General features: G+C 46.2%; 1 protein-coding gene across 1 annotated transcript in view; it reads left to right on the top strand.

Moving 5' to 3' along the window:
* LOC106595007 (SMAD family member 3) overlaps positions 1–21,165 on the top strand; it is a 64,218-nt gene that overhangs the window by 23,218 nt on the left and 19,835 nt on the right. The window contains exons 2-4 of the mRNA XM_082969743.1: positions 15,911–16,104; positions 16,957–17,091; positions 20,592–20,717. Of these exons, the coding sequence (XP_082825869.1) occupies positions 15,911–16,104; positions 16,957–17,091; positions 20,592–20,717 (455 nt within the window). The remainder of the gene's footprint in view (positions 1–15,910; positions 16,105–16,956; positions 17,092–20,591; positions 20,718–21,165) is intronic.

Genomic DNA, 21,165 nt, shown 5'->3' with positions numbered 1-21,165 from the left:
CTCTCCCTGCTCTCTCTCTCGCTCTCTCTCTCGCTCTCTCTCCCTGCTCTCTCTCCCTGCTCTCTCTCCCTGCTCTCTCTCCCTGCTCTCTCTCCCTGCTCTCTCTCCCTGCTCTCTCTCCCTGCTCTCTCTCCCTGCTCTCTCTCCCTGCTCTCTCTCCCTGCTCTCTCTCTCCCTGCTCTCTCCCTGCTCTCTCTCTCGCTCTCTCTCCCTGCTCTCTCTCCCTGCTCTCTCTCTCGCTCTCTCTCTCGCTCTCTCTCCCTGCTCTCTCTCTCGCTCTCTCTCCCTGCTCTCTCTCCCTGCTCTCTCTCCCTGCTCTCTCTCTCGCTCTCTCTCCCTGCTCTCTCTCTCGCTCTCTCTCCCTGCTCTCTCTCCCTGCTCTCTCTCTCGCTCTCTCTCCCTGCTCTCTCTCTCCCTGCTCTCTCTCTCGCTCTCTCTCCCTGCTCTCTCTCTCGCTCTCTCTCTCTCCCTGCTCTCGCTCTCTCTCCCTGCTCTCGCTCTCTCTCCCTGCTCTCGCTCTCTCTCCCTGCTCTCGCTCTCTCTCCCTGCTCTCGCTCTCTCTCCCTGCTCTCGCTCTCTCTCCCTGCTCTCGCTCTCTCTCCCTGCTCTCGCTCTCTCTCCCTGCTCTCTCGCTCTCTCTCCCTGCTCTCTCGCTCTCTCTCCCTGCTCTCTCGCTCTCTCTCCCTGCTCTCTCGCTCTCTCTCCCTGCTCTCTCGCTCTCTCTCCCTGCTCTCTCTCGCTCTCTCTCCCTGCTCTCTCTCGCTCTCTCTCCCTGCTCTCGCTCTCTCTCTCTCCCTGCTCTCGCTCTCTCTCGCTCCCTGCTCTCTCTCTCTCTCGCTCCCTGCTCTCTCTCTCTCTCGCTCCCTGCTCTCTCTCTCTCTCGCTCTCTCTCTCTCGCTCCCTGCTCTCTCTCTCTCGCTCCCTGCTCTCTCTCTCTCGCTCCCTGCTCTCTCGCTCTCTCGCTCCCTGCTCTCTCTCTCCCTGCTCTCTCTCTCCCTGCTCTCTCTCTCCCTGCTCTCTCTCTCCCTGCTCTCTCTCTCCCTGCTCTCTCTCTCCCTGCTCTCTCTCTCCCTGCTCTCTCTCCCTGCTCTCTCTCCCTGCTCTCTCTCCCTGCTCTCTCTCCCTGCTCTCTCTCCCTGCTCTCTCTCCCTGCTCTCTCTCCCTGCTCTCTCTCCCTGCTCTCTCTCCCTGCTCTCGCTCCCTGCTCTCTCTCCCTGCTCTCTCTCCCTGCTCTCGCTCCCTGCTCTCGCTCCCTGCTCTCTCTCGCTCTCGCTCCCTGCTCTCTCTCGCTCTCGCTCCCTGCTCTCTCTCTCGCTCCCTGCTCTCTCTCTCGCTCCCTGCTCTCTCTCTCGCTCCCTGCTCTCGCTCCCTGCTCTCGCTCCCTGCTCTCGCTCCCTGCTCTCGCTCCCTGCTCTCGCTCCCTGCTCTCGCTCCCTGCTCTCGCTCCCTGCTCTCTCTCCCTGCTCTCTCTCCCTGCTCTCTCTCCCTGCTCTCTCTCCCTGCTCTCTCTCCCTGCTCTCTCTCCCTGCTCTCTCTCTCCCTGCTCTCTCTCTCCCTGCTCTCTCTATCCTCCCTGCTCTCTCTATCCTCTCTCCTCTCTCTATCCTCTCTCCTCTCTCTCTCTCTCTCTCCCTGCTCTCTCCCTGCTCTCTCCCTGCTCTCTCCCTGCTCTCTCCCTGCTCTCTCTCTCTCCCTGCTCTCTCTCTCTCCCTGCTCTCTGTATGAGGACATGGCTGTTCTCTCTCTCTCTCTCTCCCTGCTCTCTGTATGAGGACATGGCTGTTCTCTCTCTCTCTCTCTCTCTCTCTCCCTGCTCTCTCTCTCTCCCTGCTCTCTCTCTCTCCCTGCTCTCTCTCCCTGCTCTCTCTCCCTGCTCTCTCTCCCTGCTCTCTCTCCCTGCTCTCTCTCTCTCTCTCTCTCTCTCTCTCTCTCTGCTCTCTCTCCCTTCTCTCTCTCCCTTCTCTCTCTCCCTTCTCTCTCTCCCTTCTCTCTCTGCTCTCTCTCCCTGCTCTCTCTCTCTCCCTGCTCTCTCTCTCTCTCTCCCCTCTCTCTCTCCCTGCTCTCTGTATGAGGACATGGCTGTTCTCTCTCTCTCTCTCTCTCTCCCTGCTCTCTCTCTCTCTCTCCCCTCTCTCTCTCCCTGCTCTCTGTATGAGGACATGGCTGTTCTCTCTCTCTCTCCCTGCTCTCTGTATGAGGACATGGCTGTTCTCTCTCTCTCGCTCTCCCTGCTCTCTGTATGAGGACATGGCTGTTCTCTCTCTCTCTCTCTCCCTGCTCTCTGTATGAGGACATGGCTGTTCTCTCTCTCTCTCTCTCCCTGCTCTCTGTATGAGGACATGGCTGTTCTCTCTCTCTCTCTCTCTCTCCCTGCTCTCTCTCTCTCCCTGCTCTCTCTCTCTCCCTGCTCTCTCTCTCTCCCTGCTCTCTCTCCCTGCTCTCTCTCTGCTCTCTCTCTCTGCTCTCTCTCCCTTCTCTCTCTGCTCTCTCTCTCTCTCTCCCCTCTCTCTCTCCCTGCTCTCTGTATGAGGACATGGCTGTTCTCTCTCTCTCTCTCTCCCTGCTCTCTCTCTCTCTCTCCCCTCTCTCTCTCCCTGCTCTCTGTATGAGGACATGGCTGTTCTCTCTCTCTCTCTCCCTGCTCTCTGTATGAGGACATGGCTGTTCTCTCTCTCTCGCTCTCCCTGCTCTCTGTATGAGGACATGGCTGTTCTCTCTCTCTCTCTCCCTGCTCTCTGTATGAGGACATGGCTGTTCTCTCGCTCTCTCTCCCTGCTCTCTGTATGAGGACATGGCTGTTCTCTCTCTCTCTCCCTGCTCTCTGTATGAGGACATGGCTGTTCTCTCGCTCTCTCTCCCTGCTCTCTGTATGAGGACATGGCTGTTCTCTCTCTCTCTCCCTGCTCTCTGTATGAGGACATGGCTGTTCTCTCTCTCTCTCCCTGCTCTCTGTATGAGGACATGGCTGTTCTCTCTCTCTCTCCCTGCTCTCTGTATGAGGACATGGCTGTTCTCTCTCTCTCTCCCTGCTCTCTGTATGAGGACATGGCTGTTCTCTCTCTCTCTCCCTGCTCTCTGTATGAGGACATGGCTGTTCTCTCTCTCTCTCCCTGCTCTCTGTATGAGGACATGGCTGTTCTCTCTCTCTCTCCCTGCTCTCTGTATGAGGACATGGCTGTTCTCTCTCTCTCTCCCTGCTCTCTGTATGAGGACATGGCTGTTCTCTCTCTCTCCCTGCTCTCTGTATGAGGACATGGCTGTTCTCTCTCTCTCCCTGCTCTCTGTATGAGGACATGGCTGTTCTCTCTCTCTCTCCCTGCTCTCTGTATGAGGACATGGCTGTTCTCTCTCTCTCCCTGCTCTCTGTATGAGGACATGGCTGTTCTCTCTCTCTCTCCCTGCTCTCTGTATGAGGACATGGCTGTTCTCTCTCTCTCCCTGCTCTCTGTATGAGGACATGGCTGTTCTGTTATTGTAGATCATTACCTGTAGTTTATAGACATTAGAGACAGGCAAGGTAGTCTTTGTGTTGCTAGACTGTAGTTAGTCATTATGAGGGAGCAGAAATAGAATATTTAGTCTAACTAGATTCTATATCAAAGCATAGCCTATAGGCTAGACCAACCGGGATTAGGATTATTAGTGAATAAACTGTCATTCATTTAAATATCTTAAATAAGTACAATGATGTATCCTGGTGGATGTTTTTCTTCCAGTCAAACTTCCTTTTGAGTGTGCTGAGTGAGTTGAAGAATACTGTGGCCAAAGTTTTGGCCTTGGTCCACAGAGGGGTGTGTGTGTGTGTGTGTGTGTGTGTGTGTGTGTGTGTGTGTGTGTCAGTGGCGCTTGGAGCACAGAACCGTAGCCAGTGTGTGACTGTTCGTGCTTCAAAGTGTTTGTTTTGCCCCCTCAGATTAGTGCAGCTCAGCCCGGGCCAGTCGGAGTCTCTGATCTGAGGCAGACATACACACCCCACCAACCCCTTAAATCTGAGAACCCCGCTCACACAACCCCTAACCCCTCCACCCCAGCAGCAGCAGCTGTACCAACCCCTTAAATCTGAGAACCCCGCTCACACAACCCCTAACCCCTCCACCCCAGCAGCAGCAGCTGTACCAACCCCTTAAATCTGAGAACCCCGCTCACACAACCCCTAACCCCTCCACCCCGTTCAAACGTTTTATAGCATCAATCTTTAGGGCCTTTTTAACTTAGAACTTCAATAATATTCCAACCGGACGATTCCAGTGTCTTGAAAAACGTTTTGGAACACAGCTACCCCTCACGTGAATGCACGCCAATGAACTCATGTGCTTTCCTGAGTCAACAACTTCCAACTTCCTCTGTTCGCTCTCTGTTCACAATAGACGTCTCAAACAACTTTCTAAAGACTGTTGACATCTAGTGGAAGCCTTAGGAAGTGCAAAATGAGCCCTAAGTCACTGTGTGTTCGATAGGCAATGACTTGAAAAGTCTACAAGCACCAGATTTCCCACTTCCTGGTTAGATTTTTCTCAGGTTTTTGCCTGCCATGTGAGTTCTGGTATACTCACAGACATCATTCAAACAGTTTTAGAAACTTCAGAGTGTTTTCTATCCAAATCTACTAATAATATGCATATTCTAGTTCCTGGGCCCGAGGAGTAGGCCGTTTAATCTGGGTACGTTTCTCGTCCGGCCGTGAAAATACTGCCCCCTACCCTAGGTTAAATGTCCACATTGTAAACGGATTGTAAACGGTCACGCTTTATTCAAATGCCTGAATGCATTCTGCAAACGGTGGAACAGGCTACATCTGATAACATAACTTAATGGTAGTAGCCAACTACTGTAGCCATCTAGCCAGCTGACCTCTGTAACTAGCCGGCAAGCCAGCAAGCAAAGCTAAAGGGATTGCAAACAGGTTAGAATAACTCTAGCCAATGCAACTTTTGTGGGCCTAGATCCGTCTTTTCAATGCTGTCTTCGTATTCTGATAGCTGAAGTGGCATGTAAGTGTTGGGTGTATACCAGGCTATACTGTAACGCTGCTATAGGCCTAGCTCTACAGGAATGGAATCAGGACCGCTGTGGGGCTAAACATGAATAACCCTGCTCCTAGCTAGGCCTAGCTCTACAGGAATGGAATCAGGACTGCTCTGGGGCTAAACATGAATAACCCTGGTCCTAGCTAGGCCTAGCTGTATAGGAATGGAATCAGGACTGCTCTGGGGCTAAACATGAATAACCCTGCTCCATTAGCTAGGCCTAGCTCTACAGGAATGGAATCAGGATCGCTCTGGGGCTAAACATGAATAACCCTGGTCCTAGCTAGGCCTAGCTGTATAGGAATGGAATCAGGACTGCTCTGGGGCTAAACATGAATAACCCTGCTCCTAGCTAGGCCTAGCTGTATAGGAATGGAATCAGGACTGCTCTGGGGCTAAACATGAATAACCCTGGTCCTAGCTAGGCCTAGCTGTATAGGAATGGAATCAGGACTGCTCTGGGGCTAAACATGAATAACCCTGGTCCTAGCTAGGCCTAGCTGTATAGGAATGGAATCAGGACCGCTGTGGGGCTAAACATGAATAACCCTGGTCCTAGCTAGGCCTAGCTGTATAGGAATGGAATCAGGACCGCTGTGGGGCTAAACATGAATAACCCTGGTCCTAGCTAGGCCTAGTGACTCACCGCTTCTCACTAGTTTTCCCCCTAGATACACTCTAGATAGGCTTTTGAAAGTAGGCTGGTGGAAGGTCATGTACTTGTTTACCCAGTTTCTGTCACTGTAATGATATTACTGTTGTATATGGTCTGTTTCCCCCCCCTGAGAGTGTCAGTCAGCGTAACTAGCCTCAGTCACACAGCCATACCTAGGGCCTGGCAATAACTGTTCTGCTGGCCTGGGTCCATGGAGGGCTTGGACTCCGGATCCTTCCTCAACCCATTTGGTGTTTTCCATTCCCCAGCACCCGATCCATCTTTCATGTCTTGTCAGAGTTATAGCCCACCACCACCGGCAGGGCATACGAGGTCAAGCCGTTCCTCCACAACCACCCTGGAACATATTTGAAACACAACGCGCTCCACATACTCACAAAGCATATTTGAAACACATACTCATAAAGCATATTTGAAACACAACGCGCTCCACATACTCACAAAGCATATTTGAAACACAACGCGCTCCACGTACTCACAAAGCATATTTGAAACACAACGCGCTCCACATACTCACAAAGCATATTTGAAACACAACGCGCTCCACGTACTCACAAAGCATATTTGAAACACAACGCGCTCCACATACTCACAAAGCATATTTGAAACACAACGCGCTCCACATACTCACAAAGCATATTTGAAACACAACGTGCTCCACATACTCACAAAGCATATTTGAAACACAACGTGCTCCACATACTCACAAAGCATATTTGAAACACAACGCGCTCCACATACTCACAAAGCATATTTGAAACACAACGCGCTCCACATACTCACAAAGCATATTTGAAGAGTGTGAGGTTGTCTGGGGCTCGGTATGGTCCCTCCAACAACATGGTAGTCACTCAGGGACGGTGGCATGTTATGAATGGCTGGGGATTGTTCTGGGCAACGTTTCACTCACTTCTATCGCTGTGGTAAATGTCTTGAACAGTGACTCAGTGGCTGTATGTGAAGTTGTTGGCGTTTTTGTCTAGGGCTTGTTGTACGGTCCCTTCCTTCCTCCCTGGACTGTGGAAGTGGGATCCCTCACGTTAGAACAGCACATTAAGTCTGCGTCTGAATCTGTGTCTTGTGTTTCCTGGACCTGAGTTGGTCCAGACCAGAAAGCTGAACGTGGGTGCAGTGATGAGAGTAGTGTCCCAGTGAAGGACTAAGTCAGGGAATGGGCAATTCCAAGGTAACAGAATTACGCAGAGACTCAGATTTTTCACTTTAAAATGTATGCCAAACAAAAACTATTAATTTTCAAAGTTTAACAAACCAAACAATTCTATGCATAAAGACTACTTTTAACAATTACCATAGTGAATAACACTAAAAACAGTTACTGGAAATGACGGTAAAATCTCCCTCTGGTTTATTCTGTTACCAAACGTTGTATCTGCACAGTTCTGCTGTAAATGTGGTTTTTCCACACACTGTAATAGTTTTGGTGAATAGGATGTTTTTGTCTGTTCCATGTTCAGTGTCCACCCCCAGCCTAAACCCCAAAGGAATACACCCACTGTAGAGCATGGGCCTGAGACGCAGTTACAAAACACACACACACACACACACACACACACACACACACACACACACACACACACACCTGGGTTTGTATTTCTATTACTTTTCAATACATTTCAAAACAGTTATTCAGATAACTAAAGATTATCTAGTTAGTTTCAGTTTTTAAAAAAAACAAGTAGTTGAATGTATTTGATACGCTTTTTGAAAATACTACACTGACTCAAATACACTCCCAAGCCTAACCTTAACCCCTTAACCCATAACCCTAAAACTATACCTAACTCCTAAACCTACCTGTAACCCATAGCCTTAATTATAAACCTAAAACTATACCTAACTCCTAAACCTACCTGTAACCCATAGCCTTAATTATAAACCTAAAACTATACCTAACTCCTAAACCTACCTGTAACCCATAGCCTTAATTATAAACCTAAAACTATACATAACTCCTAAACCTACCTGTAACCCATAGCCTTAATTATAAACCTAAAACTATACCTAACTCCTAAACCTACCTGTAACCCATAGCCTTAATTATAAACCTAAAACTATACCTAACTCCTAAACCTACCTGTAACCCATAGCCTTAATTATAAACCTAAAACTATACCTAACTCCTAAACCTACCTGTAACCCATAGCCTTAATTATAACCCTAAAACTATACATAACTCCTAAACCTACCTGTAACCCATAGCCTTAATTATAAACCTAAAACTATACCTAACTCCTAAACCTACCTGTAACCCATAGCCTTAATTATAACCCTAAAACTATACATAACTCCTAAACCTACCTGTAACCCATAGCCTTAATTATAACCCTAAAACTATACATAACTCCTAAACCTACCTGTAACCCATAGCCTTAATTATAAACCTAATTGTAACCTTAAATGTAATCCCTAAGCCTAAAATATCATTTTTCCTCGTGTGGACCGGAAAAATGTCCCCACTTATCCAAATGTTCCTTATTTTACTATCCTTGTGAGGACTTCTGGTACCCACAAGGATAGTTACACACACACACACACAGACACAGACACACACACACACACACACACACACACACACACACAGACACAGACAGACCACGAGAGCGTGAGCTGAGCTAACCCAGCCCTCCATTAACCTTAATTCTTTATGATGGCCACAGGACTCACTGATGTGCAAAGCCCCAGGAAATGGCTGCTCGTTTATGGGCTGTGGCAACAGCAACCCACTGACTCCTTTTCAGCCAATTGGGGCTCATAAAAGGGGCCCTTGCCCTGTGCCATGCGCTGTGTGAAATAACTTTTTGTTTAATAAGAACCGGAGGATGTGTTTGAGCAGGACCGAGAGCTCGTCGGGAGAGAGAACTGAATGCTCTGTGTGACAATGCAATTTCTGATTAGGGACTGTATGTTATAGATGTTCTGCTGTTGGACACACACACACACACCTAGGTTTTCATGGTTTAATTACTTAGTTTGGTTTAAAGCAACATTGTTGAATCCCAACACACACACACACACACACACACACACACACCTAGGTTTTCATGGTTTAATTACTTAGTTTGGTTTAAAGCAACATTGTTGAATCCCAACACACACACACACACACACACGCACGCACGCACACACACCTAGGTTTTCATGGTTTAATTACTTAATTTGGTTTAAAGCAACATTGTTGAATCCCAACACACACACACACACACACCTGTTCTCCTCCACCACACACAGGCGGATTCTGCTTGTAACATCCCCCCCTCCCCTTTCCCAAAATGCCAAGACAGTGAAAAGCTGTTATGAAATATTAAAGGCCCTGATGTTTTTCCCTCCGGAGGCACAGTAGTTGGCTGAGACGAACACACACGCGCTCAGTCTGGCTGAGTACCACTGAAGGCTCCTCCAATCACATTACAGCATGGAGCGTTGATACGGTGAGGTCACTGGTTAGCCGGCCAGACTCCTCGTTGCTCCACTGAGACTCTCCTGCTGACCTACAGGCTTCTAAAGAGCTTAGTGGGGGACCAGGTTGAACCCTAACAGGGAGAAAAATCATAATCGGTCGACCTCTAGTTTTCAACGCCGATACCGATTATTGGAGGACCAAAAAAAGCCGATACCGATTAATTGGCTTTTATTTATATATATATATATATATATATATATAACCAATGAACACATATTTTAACTTAATATAATGCATAAATCAAATCATTTTAGTCTCAAATAAATAATGAAACATGTACAATTTCGTTTAAATAATGCAAAACAAAGTGTTGGAGAAAAAAGTGAAATTGCAATATGTGCCATGTAAATATTAAAAAAAAAATTAAAAAGCCAACGTTTAAGTTCCTTGCTCAGAACATGAGAACATATGAAAGCTGGTGATTCCTTTTAACATGAGTCTTCAATATTCCCAGTTATTATAGGACTATTTCTCTCTATACCATTTGTATTTCATATACCTTTGACTATTGGATGTTCTTATAGGCACTATAGTATTGCCAGCCTAATCTCGGGAGTTGATAGGCTTGAAGTCATAAACAGCGCTGTGCTTCAAGCATTGCTAAGAGCTGCTGGCAAACTCAGGAAAATGCTGTTTGAATGAATGCTTACGAGCCTGCTGCTGCCTACCACCGCTCAGTCAGGCTGCTCTATCAAATATCAAATCATAGACTTAATTATAATAAACACACAGAAAAACAAGCCTTAGGTCATTAATATGGTCAAATCCGGAAACTATTATTTCGAAAACAAAACATTTTATTCTGTGAAATACGGAACCATTCCATATTTTATCTAACGGGTGACATCCCTAAGTCTCTAAATATTGCTGTTACATTGTACATTGTACAACCTTCAATGTATGTCATAATTATGTAGAATTCTGGCAAATTAATTACGGTCTTTGTTAGGAAGAAATGGTCTTCACACAATTCGCAACGAGCCAGGCAGCCCAAACTGCTGCATATACCCTGACTCTGCTTGCACTGAAGGCAAGAGAAGTGACACAGGTTTAAAAAATCTATACTTGTGTTTTGATTTTGAGAAAGGCATTGATGTTTATGATTAGGTACATTGGTGCAGCGAATCATCACCCGTTTGGCGAAGTTGAAGTAGGCTGCGATTCGATGATAAATTAACAGGCACCACATTGATTATATGCAACGCAGGACAAGCTAGTTAACCTAGTAATATCATCAACCATGTGTAGATAACTAGTGATTATGTTAAGATTGATTGTTTTTTATAAGATATTTTAACCTACTCAACAGCCAGTTGAATCCCGTGGCGCGTTATTCTAATACCTTAGAAATGCTATTACTTCAATTTCTCAAACATATGACTATTTTACACCATTTTAAAGACAAGACTCTCGTTAATCTAACCACACTGTCCGATTTCAAAAAGGCTTTACAACGAAAGCAAAACATTAGATTATGTCAGCAGAGTACCCAGCCAGAAATAATCAGACACCCATTTTTCAAGCTAGCATATAATGTCACATAAACCCAAACCACAGCTAACTGCAGCACTAACCTTTGATCATCAGATGACAACCCTAGGACATTATGTTATACAATACATGCATGTTTTGTTCAATCAAGTTCATATTTATATCAAAAACCAGCTTTTTACATTAGCATGTGACGTTCAGAACTAGCATACCCCCCGCAAACTTCCTAAATTACTCACGATAAACGTTCACAAAAAACATAACAATTATTTTAAGAATTATAGATACAGAACTCCTCTATGCACTCGCTATGTCCGATTTTAAAATAGCTTTTCGGTAAAAGCACATTTTGCAATATTCTAAGTAGATAGCCCGGCATCACAGGGCTAGCTATTTAGACACCCACCAAGTTTAGCCCTGACCAAAGTCAGATTTACTATAAGAAAAATGTTATTACCTTTGCTGTTCTTCGTCAGAATGCACTCCCAGGACTTCTACTTCAATAACAAATGTTGGTTTGGTTCAAAATAATCCATAGTTATGTTCAAATATCCTCTGTTTTGTTCGTGCGTTCAAGACACTATCCGAATGGTAAAGAAGGGTGACGCGCACGACGCATTTCGTGACAAAAAATTACTAAATATTCCATTACCGTACTTCGAAGCATGTCAACCGCTGTTTAAAATCAATTTTTATGCCATTTTTATCGTAAAAAAGCGATAATATTCCGACCGGAAAAGCGTGTTTAGGTTCAAAGAGAGAAAATAAAAACATGGGGTCGACTCGTGCACGCGCCTCCGTCCCATTGTCCTCTGATAGAGCACTTACCAAAAGCGCTAATGTTTTTCAGCCAGTGGCTGGAATTACATCATTCAGCTTTTTCCCGCCTTCTGAGAGCCTATGGGAGCCGTAGGAAGTGTCACGTTACAGCAAAGATCCTCAGTTTTCATTAAAGAGAGCCAAGAAGAACAAGAACTTTTCAGACAGGCCACTTCCTGCATGGAATCTTCTCAGGTTTTTGCCTGCCATATGAGTTCTGTTATACTCACAGACACCATTCAAACCGTTTTAGAAACTTTAGGGTGTTTTCTATCCAAAGCCAATAATTATATGCATATTCTAGTTTCTGGGCAGTAGTAATAACCAGATTAAATCGGGTACGTTTTTTATCCGGCCGTGCAAATACTGCCCCCTACCCCCAACAGGTTAATGCTAGCTAGCAACTTACCGTGGCTCCTTGCAGCCACCAGGTCCTTTTGATGCTGTACTCACGTAACAGGTGGTCGGCCTGCCACGCAGTCACCTTGTGGATTGCAATGTAATCAGCCATAATCGGCGTCCAAAAATGCAGATTACGGATTGTTCTGAAAACTTGAAATCGGCCCTAATTAATCGGCCATGCTGATTAATCGGTCGACCTCTAAAAAAACATCACCAGATGCACAGAAAATATATTACATAGGATGACGAAACAATACTCCAAGCCGCAGCTCCATACTCCTTGTCAAATATAGAGAACTGATAGTGTATACTGGTTGTTGGATTGTCATAGGGTCCTTGGGTGTCTTTTGAAAAAATTAATGGATTCTTCGTGTCTTACTCATTTGTAGGAAGAAGTTTGGTCCAAATTGGATGTTGGGTATTATATTTACTGAATATTAAAATTCAAATGGCCAATTTGGTTGCAATCAATTAGCTGAATTTCTCTGCGATAAAATGTTTCAGGAATGGCAATCTGTTTCTAACTACAGAAACTATTTCAGAACAATCTGAGATGGTGGGTGTCATGGCTGGCTGAAATGACATGAAATGACCTAATGTTCTCTCATTGTTTGCTTTGGACCATCAGCAGGATAATATCTCTTTACCAAGATGGTAATAATTCACGTCAGAATTTCGACCATGTAATTGTAACCAGAGAATTAACATTAAAGTTACAAAAAAGGTGAAATTCAGTCGTGATGAATCAGCTGCACATTTCATAACCCCCACCACAAGGTCTCCTACTAATAACAAGCTGAAAGCCATGTGTAGCTTCTCCTTTTACACTTCCTGTCTCTGAGTTAGTGATATCATTGCCACTATTATTATTATTAGACCTAAAACCCTTATCACACAGCTCTGACCCATGACAATAAGGGGTTGTATTAAACCAAACATTCACAAGCTGTGGTGTGACTGCTGTGTAGTTTGATTTTATACGCTGTGAAGATGTCTTTCTGACTGTCTGAAATTCTATGAAGGAACATTTTTGATTCCATTGGTAGTGGTTTGAATGTTTACATGGTTATAATGGAATCATTTTTGTTCAGTTCAATTCAAGAGTGCAGGCTGTTTCCCCTACATGTACCCTGGCTGAGTGGTCTACATGTTTCATTGACAACAGATGGCCATGGGGAGAAACCCTGTCACTATTGTAACCTAGTAACTGGTCTTCTGTGGCCAAGACAGCCTCCCTCTGCTACTGGGATCCTAAATCAGGGTGCATCAGAATGAGACAGAGCAACATGAGCATATTTAATACATGTTATATAGTCAGCCCAGGGATGGGCAACTGGCGCCCCCCCCCCCCCTTCTATAATAGATAGATATATCTATATTTCTATATATCAGTTGAAGTCGGAAGTTTACATACACTTAGGTTGGAGTCATTAAAACTAGTTTTTCAACCACTCCACAAATTTCTTGTTAACAAACAATTGTTTTGGCAAGTCGGTTAGGACATCTACTTTGTGCATGACACGAGTACATTTTTCAAACAATTGTTTACAGACAGATTATTTCACTTATAATTCACTCTATCACAATTCCAGTGGGTCAGAAGTTTACATACACTAAGTTGACTGTGCCTTTAAACAGCTTGGAAAATTCCAGAAAATGATATCATGGCTTTAGAAGCTTGTGATAGGCTAATTGACATCATTTGAGTCAATTGGAGGTGTACCTGTGGATGTATTTCAAGGCCTAACTTCAAACTCAGTGCCTCTTTGCTTGAAATCATGGGAAATTCAAAAGAAATCAGCCAAGACCTCAGAAAAACAATTGTAGACCTCCACAAGTCTGGTTAATCCTTGGGAGCAATTTCCAAATGCCTGAAGGTACCATGTTCATTTGTACAAACAATGGTACGCAAGTATAAACACCATGGGATCACGCAGCCGTCATACCGGCCAGGGAGGAGACGTGTTCTTTCTCCTAGAGATGAACGTACTTTGGTGCAAAAAGTGCAAATCAATCCCAGAACAACAGCAAAGGAGCTTGTGAAGATGCTGGAGGAAACAGGTACAAAAGTATCTATATCCACAGTAAAACGAGTCCTATATCGACACAACCTGAAAGGCCGCTCAGCAAGGAAGAAGCCAGACTACGATTTGCAACTGCACATGGGGACAAAGATCGTACTTTTTGGAGAAATGTCCTCTGGTCTGATGAAACAAAAATATAACTGTTTGGCCATAATGGAGGAAAAAGGGGGAGGCTTGCAAGTCGAAGAACAGCATCCCAACCGTGAAGCACGGGGGTGGCAGCATCATGTTGTGGGGGTGCTTTGCTGCAGGAGGGACTGGTGCACTTCACGAAATAGGTGGCATCATGAGGCAGGAAAATTATGTGGATATATTGAAGCAACATCTCAAGACATCAGTCAGGAAGTTAAAGCTTGGTCGCAAATGGGTCTTCCAAATGGACAATGACCCCAAGCATACTTCCAAAGTTGTGGCAAAATGGCTTAAGGACAAAAAAGTCAAGGTATTGGAGTGGCCATCACAAAGCCCTGACCTCAATCCAATAGAACATTTGTGGGCAGAATTGAAAAAACCTGTGCGAGCAAAGAGGCCTACAAACCTGACTCAGTTACACCAGCTCTGTCAGGAGGAATGGGCCAAAATTCACCCAACTTATTGTGGGAAGCTTGTGGAAGGCTACCCGAAATGTTTGACCCAAGTTAAATAATTTAAAGGCAATGCTACCAAATACTAATTGAGTGTATGTAAACTTCTGACCCACTGGGAATGTGATGAAAGAAATAAAAGCTGAAATAAATCATTATTTTCTATTATTCTGACCTTTCACATTCTTAAAATGAAGTGGTGATCCTAACTGACCTAAGACAGGGAATTTTTACTAGGATTAAATGTCAGGAATTGTGAAAAACAGAGTTTAAATGTATTTGGCTAAGGTGTATGTAAACCTCCAACTTCAACTGTATATACTACATTACTAAAAGTATGTAGACACCTGTTAGTCCAACATCTCATTCCAAAATCATGGGCATTAATATGGAGTTGTTCCTCCCTTTTGCTGCTGTAATTGCCTCCACTCTTCTGGGAAAGCTTTCCACTAGATGTTGGTACATTGCTGCAGGGACTTACTTCCATTCAGCCACGAGCGTTAGTGAGGTCGGGCACTGATGTTGGGCGATTTAGATCTGGCTCGCAGCCAGTGTTCCAATTCATCCCAAAGGTGTTCGATGGGGTTGAGGTCAGGGCTCTGTGCAGGCCAGTCAAGTTCTTCCACGCCGATCTCGACAAACCATTTCTTTATGGACCTCACTTTGTGCACAGGGCATGCTGAAACAGGAAAGGTCCTTCCACAAAGTTGGAAGCATAGAATCGTCTAGAATGTTATTGTATGCTGTAGTGTTAAGATTTCCCTTCACTGGAACTAATGGGCCAAACCATGGAAAAACAGCCCCAGACCATTATTCCTCCTCCACCAAACTTTACAGTTGGCACTGCATTCGGGCAGGTAGCATTCTCCTGGCATCCGCTAAACCCAGATTCGTCCGTCGGACTGCCAGATGGTGAAGTGTGATTCATCACTCCAGAGAACGCGTTTCCACTGCTCCAGAGTCCAATGGTGGTGAGCTATACACCACTCCAGCTGACGCTTGGCATTGCTCATGGTGATCTTAGGCTTGTGTGCGGCTGCTCGGCCATGGAAACCCATTTCATGTATTGTATAAAATTGCACACTCTTCTCTCCGGACCAATGGTAGAATGTATATAATTGTGGGTGGGGAGGGTGAAATGTTTTTGCCTATACTCAGTGTATGGGGTGGGATCTTCTCTGTACACTCGCAGTCGTGAGATTGTGAACTTACCTTTTTGGAGTTGGCCTTCTTGGCCATTTTCAAGAACAGCAAACTATTCAAGCAACGTGCCAAAAGGCAAACAAGTTGATGAACTTATAAGTCCAAAGCAGTAACAACAAAACAAACCTCTCTGTCTCTTCCAGGTCTCTGGATGGACGGTTACAGGTGTCCCACAGGAAGGGCCTCCCCCACGTCATCTACTGCCGTCTGTGGCGCTGGCCCGACCTGCAGTCCCACCACGAGCTGCGGGCCGTGGAGCTCTGTGAGTACGCCTTCCACACCAAGAAGGATGAGGTGTGTGTCAACCCATACCACTACCAGAGGGTGGAGACGCCAGGTACGAAAAACTGTCCCCTTTCATTAAAAACCACCAGAGGTTCACTCAGCTTCACCTCACTAACATGTATTGCACATCTTGTAAATGTATTGGCTCTGTGCCTACTACTAGTTTGACAGGTGTGAGAGGCTCAGCTCTTTTACGTTTTCATAAATGACAGTTGAGGCTACCTATACCTTTTAGTGTGTTAGAGAAACAATGCACCGTGTCTGTGCATTTGTGTTCTTTGTGTTTCTGTGTGCGTGTGTGTGTGATGTCTAGTTGTGTACTTTGTGTTTCTGTGCGTGTGATGTCGAATTGTGTTCTTTGTGTTCGTCTGTGTGTATGTGATGTCTAATTGTGTTTGTGTGTTTGTCTGTGTGTGTGTGATGTCTAATTGTGTTTGTGTGTTTGTCTGTGTGTGTGTGATGTCTAATTGTGTTTGTGTGTTTGTCTGTGTGTGTGTGTGATGTCTAATTGTGTTTGTGTGTTTGTCTGTGTGGGTGTGATGTCTAATTGTGTTTGTGTGTTTGTCTGTGTGTGTGTGATGTCTAATTGTGTTCTTTCTGTTTGTCTGTGTGTGTGTGATGTCTAATTGTGTTCTTTCTGTTTGTCTGTGTGTGTGTGATGTCTAATTGTGTTCTTTCTGTTTGTGTGTGATGTCTAATTGTGTTCTTTGTGCTTGTGTGGGGTGTCTAATTGTGTTCTTTGTGCTTGTGTCTAATTGTGTGTGTGTGTGGTGTCTAAGTGTGTGTGTGTCTAATTGTGTTTGTGTGTGTGTGTATGGTGTCTAATTGTGTGTGTGTGTGGTGTCTAATTGTGTTTGTGTGTGGCGTCTAATTGTGTTCTTTGTGTGTGTGTGTGTGTCTGCAGTGCTGCCTCCTGTGCTGGTTCCCAGACACACAGACATCCCCAGTGAGTTTCCTCCTCTGGACGACTACAGCCACTCCATCCCAGAGAACACCAACTTCCCCGCCGGCATCGAGCCACAGAGCAACTACATACCAGGTGACATATCAGTCATGTAACTAGTGAGACAAGTCTACATATCAGGTGACATATCAGTCATATTACTGCTGAGACAACTCTACATATCAGTCATATTACTGCTGAGACAAGTCTACATATCAGGTGATATATCAGTCATATAACTAGTGAGACAAGTCTACATACCAGGTGATATATCAGTCATGTAACTAGTGAGACAAGTCTACATACCAGGTGACATATCAGTCATATTACTGCTGAGACAAGTCTACATATCAGTCATATTATTGCTGAGACAAGTCTACATATCAGTCATATTACTGCTGAGACAAGTCTACATATCAGTCATATTACTGCTGAGACAAGTCTACATACCAGTCATATTACTGCTGAGACAAGTCTACATACCAGTCATATAACTAGTGAGACAAGTCTACATACCAGTCATATAACTAGTGAGACAAGTCTACATATCAGTCATATTATTGCTGAGACATGTCTACATATCAGTCATATTATTGCTGAGACAAGTCTACATATCAGTCATATTATTGCTGAGACAAGTCTACATACCAGGTGCGATATCAGTCATATTACTGGTGAGACCAGTGGTAAAGGGGGTGAAACTAGTCCTCACACAGATTCCTAGAGCAGGTGAGACCAGTCAGGATTTATGAAGCATGTTATAGGAAAGCCTTACTGGTTTACGTGAGACAAGTTTAAAATGAATGTAAGGTCGGTGAGAAAAGTCTTAAAACAAGTTAAAATCCGGTTGAAGCGGACAAGACAGGTGAGTAGGGGAGACTGGCCAAGAGTTTGCAATGCATGACCTTGTTTCACACAGCTCAGTGTCTGGGATTTGGTCTTGTCTGCCCACTCTCACACAGTCTAGTTGTGACAGCCAAGGGATTTTATCCAGTCACTTTTCCTTTAGTTCTCCTTCCTTCTCAGGGAGTTTGGGTGACAGCCACCTAGACCCCTCTCCTTCCTTCTCAGGGAGTTTGGGTGACAGCCACCTAGACCCCTCTCCTTCCTTCTCAGGGAGTTTGGGTGACAGCCACCTAGGCCCCTCTCCTTCCTTCTCAGGGAGTTTGGGTGACAGCCACCTAGGCCCCTCTCCTTCCTTCTCAGGGAGTTTGGGTGACAGCCACCGGCCCCTCCCCCCGGGAGGGGGACGCCCTGCCCCTCCCTTCCTTCTCAGGGAGTTTGGGTGACAGCCACCTAGACCCCTCTCCTTCCTTCTCAGGGAGTTTGGGTGACAGCCACCTAGACCCCTCTCCTTCCTTCTCAGGGAGTTTGGGTGACAGCCACCTAGACCCCTCTCCTTCCTTCTCAGGGAGTTTGGGTGACAGCCACCTAGACCCCTCTCCTTCCTTCTCAGTGAGTTTGGGTGACAGCCACCTAGACCCCTCTCCTTCCTTCTCAGTGAGTTTGGGTGACAGCCACCTAGACCCCTCTCCTTCCTTCTCAGGGAGTTTGGGTGACAGCCACCTAGGCCCCTCTCCTTCCTTCTCAGGGAGTTTGGGTGACAGCCACCTAGGCCCCTCTCCTTCCTTCTCAGGGAGTTTGGGTGACAGCCACCTAGACCCCTCTCCTTCCTTCTCAGGGAGTTTGGGTGACAGCCACCTAGACCCCTCTCCTTCCTTCTCAGGGAGTTTGGGTGACAGCCACCTAGACCCCTCTCCTTCCTTCTCAGGGAGTTTGGGTGACAGCCACCTAGGCCCCTCTCCTTCCTTCTCAGTGAGTTTGGGTGACAGCCACCTAGACCCCTCTCCTTCCTTCTCAGGGAGTTTGGGTGACAGCCACCTAGGCCCCTCTCCTTCCTTCTCGGGGAGTTTGGGTGACAGCCACGTAGACCCCTCTCCTTCCTTCTCAGGGAGTTTGGGTGACAGCCACCTAGACCCCTCTCCTTCCTTCTCAGGGAGTTTGGGTGACAGCCACGTAGACCCCTCTCCTTCCTTCTCAGTGAGTTTGGGTGACAGCCACGTAGACCCCTCTCCTTCCTTCTCAGGGAGTTTGGGTGACAGCCACGTAGACCCCTACCTTCAGACAGACTCTAGCAGAGGTGCGAGCTACATCAGCAGACTGGATGAACAGTTGCCAAACACACACACACTGAGTCCAGAGGAGGTGGGCAGCCTCTGCCTGGCACAAATGGTGTCTGTGGTGGCTTGAGAGGCCATCAGAAGCAGACTGCCTCGTGGAGACCAGACCAGGACATGATCTGTTACTACCTCTGGAGGACAAGTTGACCCCCCTGTTACAGGCTCTCTGGAGTAGAACCAACTCGGTCAATACATTCAGCCTGTCAGGAGGAGAACCAACTCGGTCAATACATTCAGCCTGTCAGGAGGAGAACCAACTCGGTCAATACATTCAGCCTGTCAGGAGGAGAACCAACTCGGTCAATACATTTAGCCTGTCAGGAGTAGAACCAACTCGGTCAATACATTCAGCCTGTCAGGAGGAGAACCAACTCGGTCAATACATTCAGCCTGTCAGGAGGAGAACCAACTCGGTCAATACATTCAGCCTGTCAGGAGGAGAACCAACTCGGTCAATACATTCAGCCTGTCAGGAGGAGAACCAACTCGGTCAATACATTCAGCCTGTCAGGAGGAGAACCAACTCGGTCAATACATTCAGCCTGTCAGGAGGAGAACCAACTCGGTCAATACATTCAGCCTGTCAGGAGGAGAACCAACTCGGTCAATACATTCAGCCTGTCAGGAGGAGAACCAACTCGGTCAATACATTCAGCCTGTCAGGAGGAGAACCAACTCGGTCAATACATTCAGCCTGTCAGGAGTAGAACCAACTCGGTCAATACATTCAGCCTGTCAGGAGGAGAACCAACTCGGTCAATACATTCAGCCTGTCAGGAGGACTCGGTCAATACATTCAGCCTGTCAGGAGGAGAACCAACTCGGTCAATACATTCAGCCTGTCAGGAGGACTCGGTCAATACATTCAGCCTGTCAGGAGGAGAACCAACTCGGTCAATACATTCAGCCTGTCAGGAGGACTCGGTCAATACATTCAGCCTGCCAGGAGGAGAACCAACTCGGTCAATACATTCAGCCTGCCAGGAGGAGAACCAACTCGGTCAATACATTCAGCCTGCCAGGAGGAGAACCAACTCGGTCAATACATTCAGCCTGTCAGGAGGAGAACCAACTCGGTCAATACATTCAGCCTGTCAGGAGGAGAACCAACTCGGTCAATACATTCAGCCTGTCAGGAGGACTCGGTCAATACATTCAGCCTGTCAGGAGGACTCGGTCAATACATTCAGCCTGTCAGGAGGAGAACCAACTCGGTCAATACATTCAGCCTGTTTTCTACTGGGTTCTCCTTCCCTTCCCTGAATAAAAGTTCGAGAGCACAATGATAAAGGGAGTTGTTAATATGCATATGTGGAGCAGTGTAGGAGCCTTTGGTACATGTTATTAGAAGGAACCTACCAACCAATCATTGTTTACTCTATTTGCTGTGGTTTACTAATCGTGTGTGTGTTTCAGAGACTCCTCCACCTGGCTATCTCAGTGAAGATGGAGAGACCAGTGATCACCTGATGAACCACAGCATGGACACCAGTTCACCCAACCTGTCACCAAACCCAGTGTCTCCAACACACAGCAATTTATGTAAGCGGTAGGACTGGGTATGGCCAGGGACCTCACAATACAATATTATCACCATACATAGGTGCACATTCTGTATGTACTGTGATTCAATACTGCAATTTGATATTCCCAACATATTGCTCACCAATTGTCTGCTGCAGAGAGATGAGAGGGCATGAGAATTTATTTTTTTGGTGCAGTTACCTCGAACAAAAAATAAAAACATAAATTGCTAGGTGTGTGTGTGTGTGTGTGTGTGTGTGTGTGTGTGTGTGTGTGTGTGTGTGTGTGTGTGTGTGTGTGTGTGTGTGTGTGTGTGTGTGTGTGTGTGTGTGTGTGTGTGTGTGTGTGTGTGTGGCTGAAAAGCGTTGCACCGCAGCCCTCCCTCGGGAAGCCAGTCCACTGCTCTGTATTGTAACAGAGGAAACCCGGTCTGCTCATGAAAGGCCTTTGTGTCGGTCCCATCTGA

Source organism: Salmo salar, chromosome 26 (assembly GCF_965601325.2).
Source record: "Salmo salar chromosome 26, fSalSal1, whole genome shotgun sequence".
Lineage (NCBI taxonomy): Eukaryota > Metazoa > Chordata > Actinopteri > Salmoniformes > Salmonidae > Salmo > Salmo salar.
This window is presented reverse-complemented; position numbering and strand designations above follow the sequence as displayed.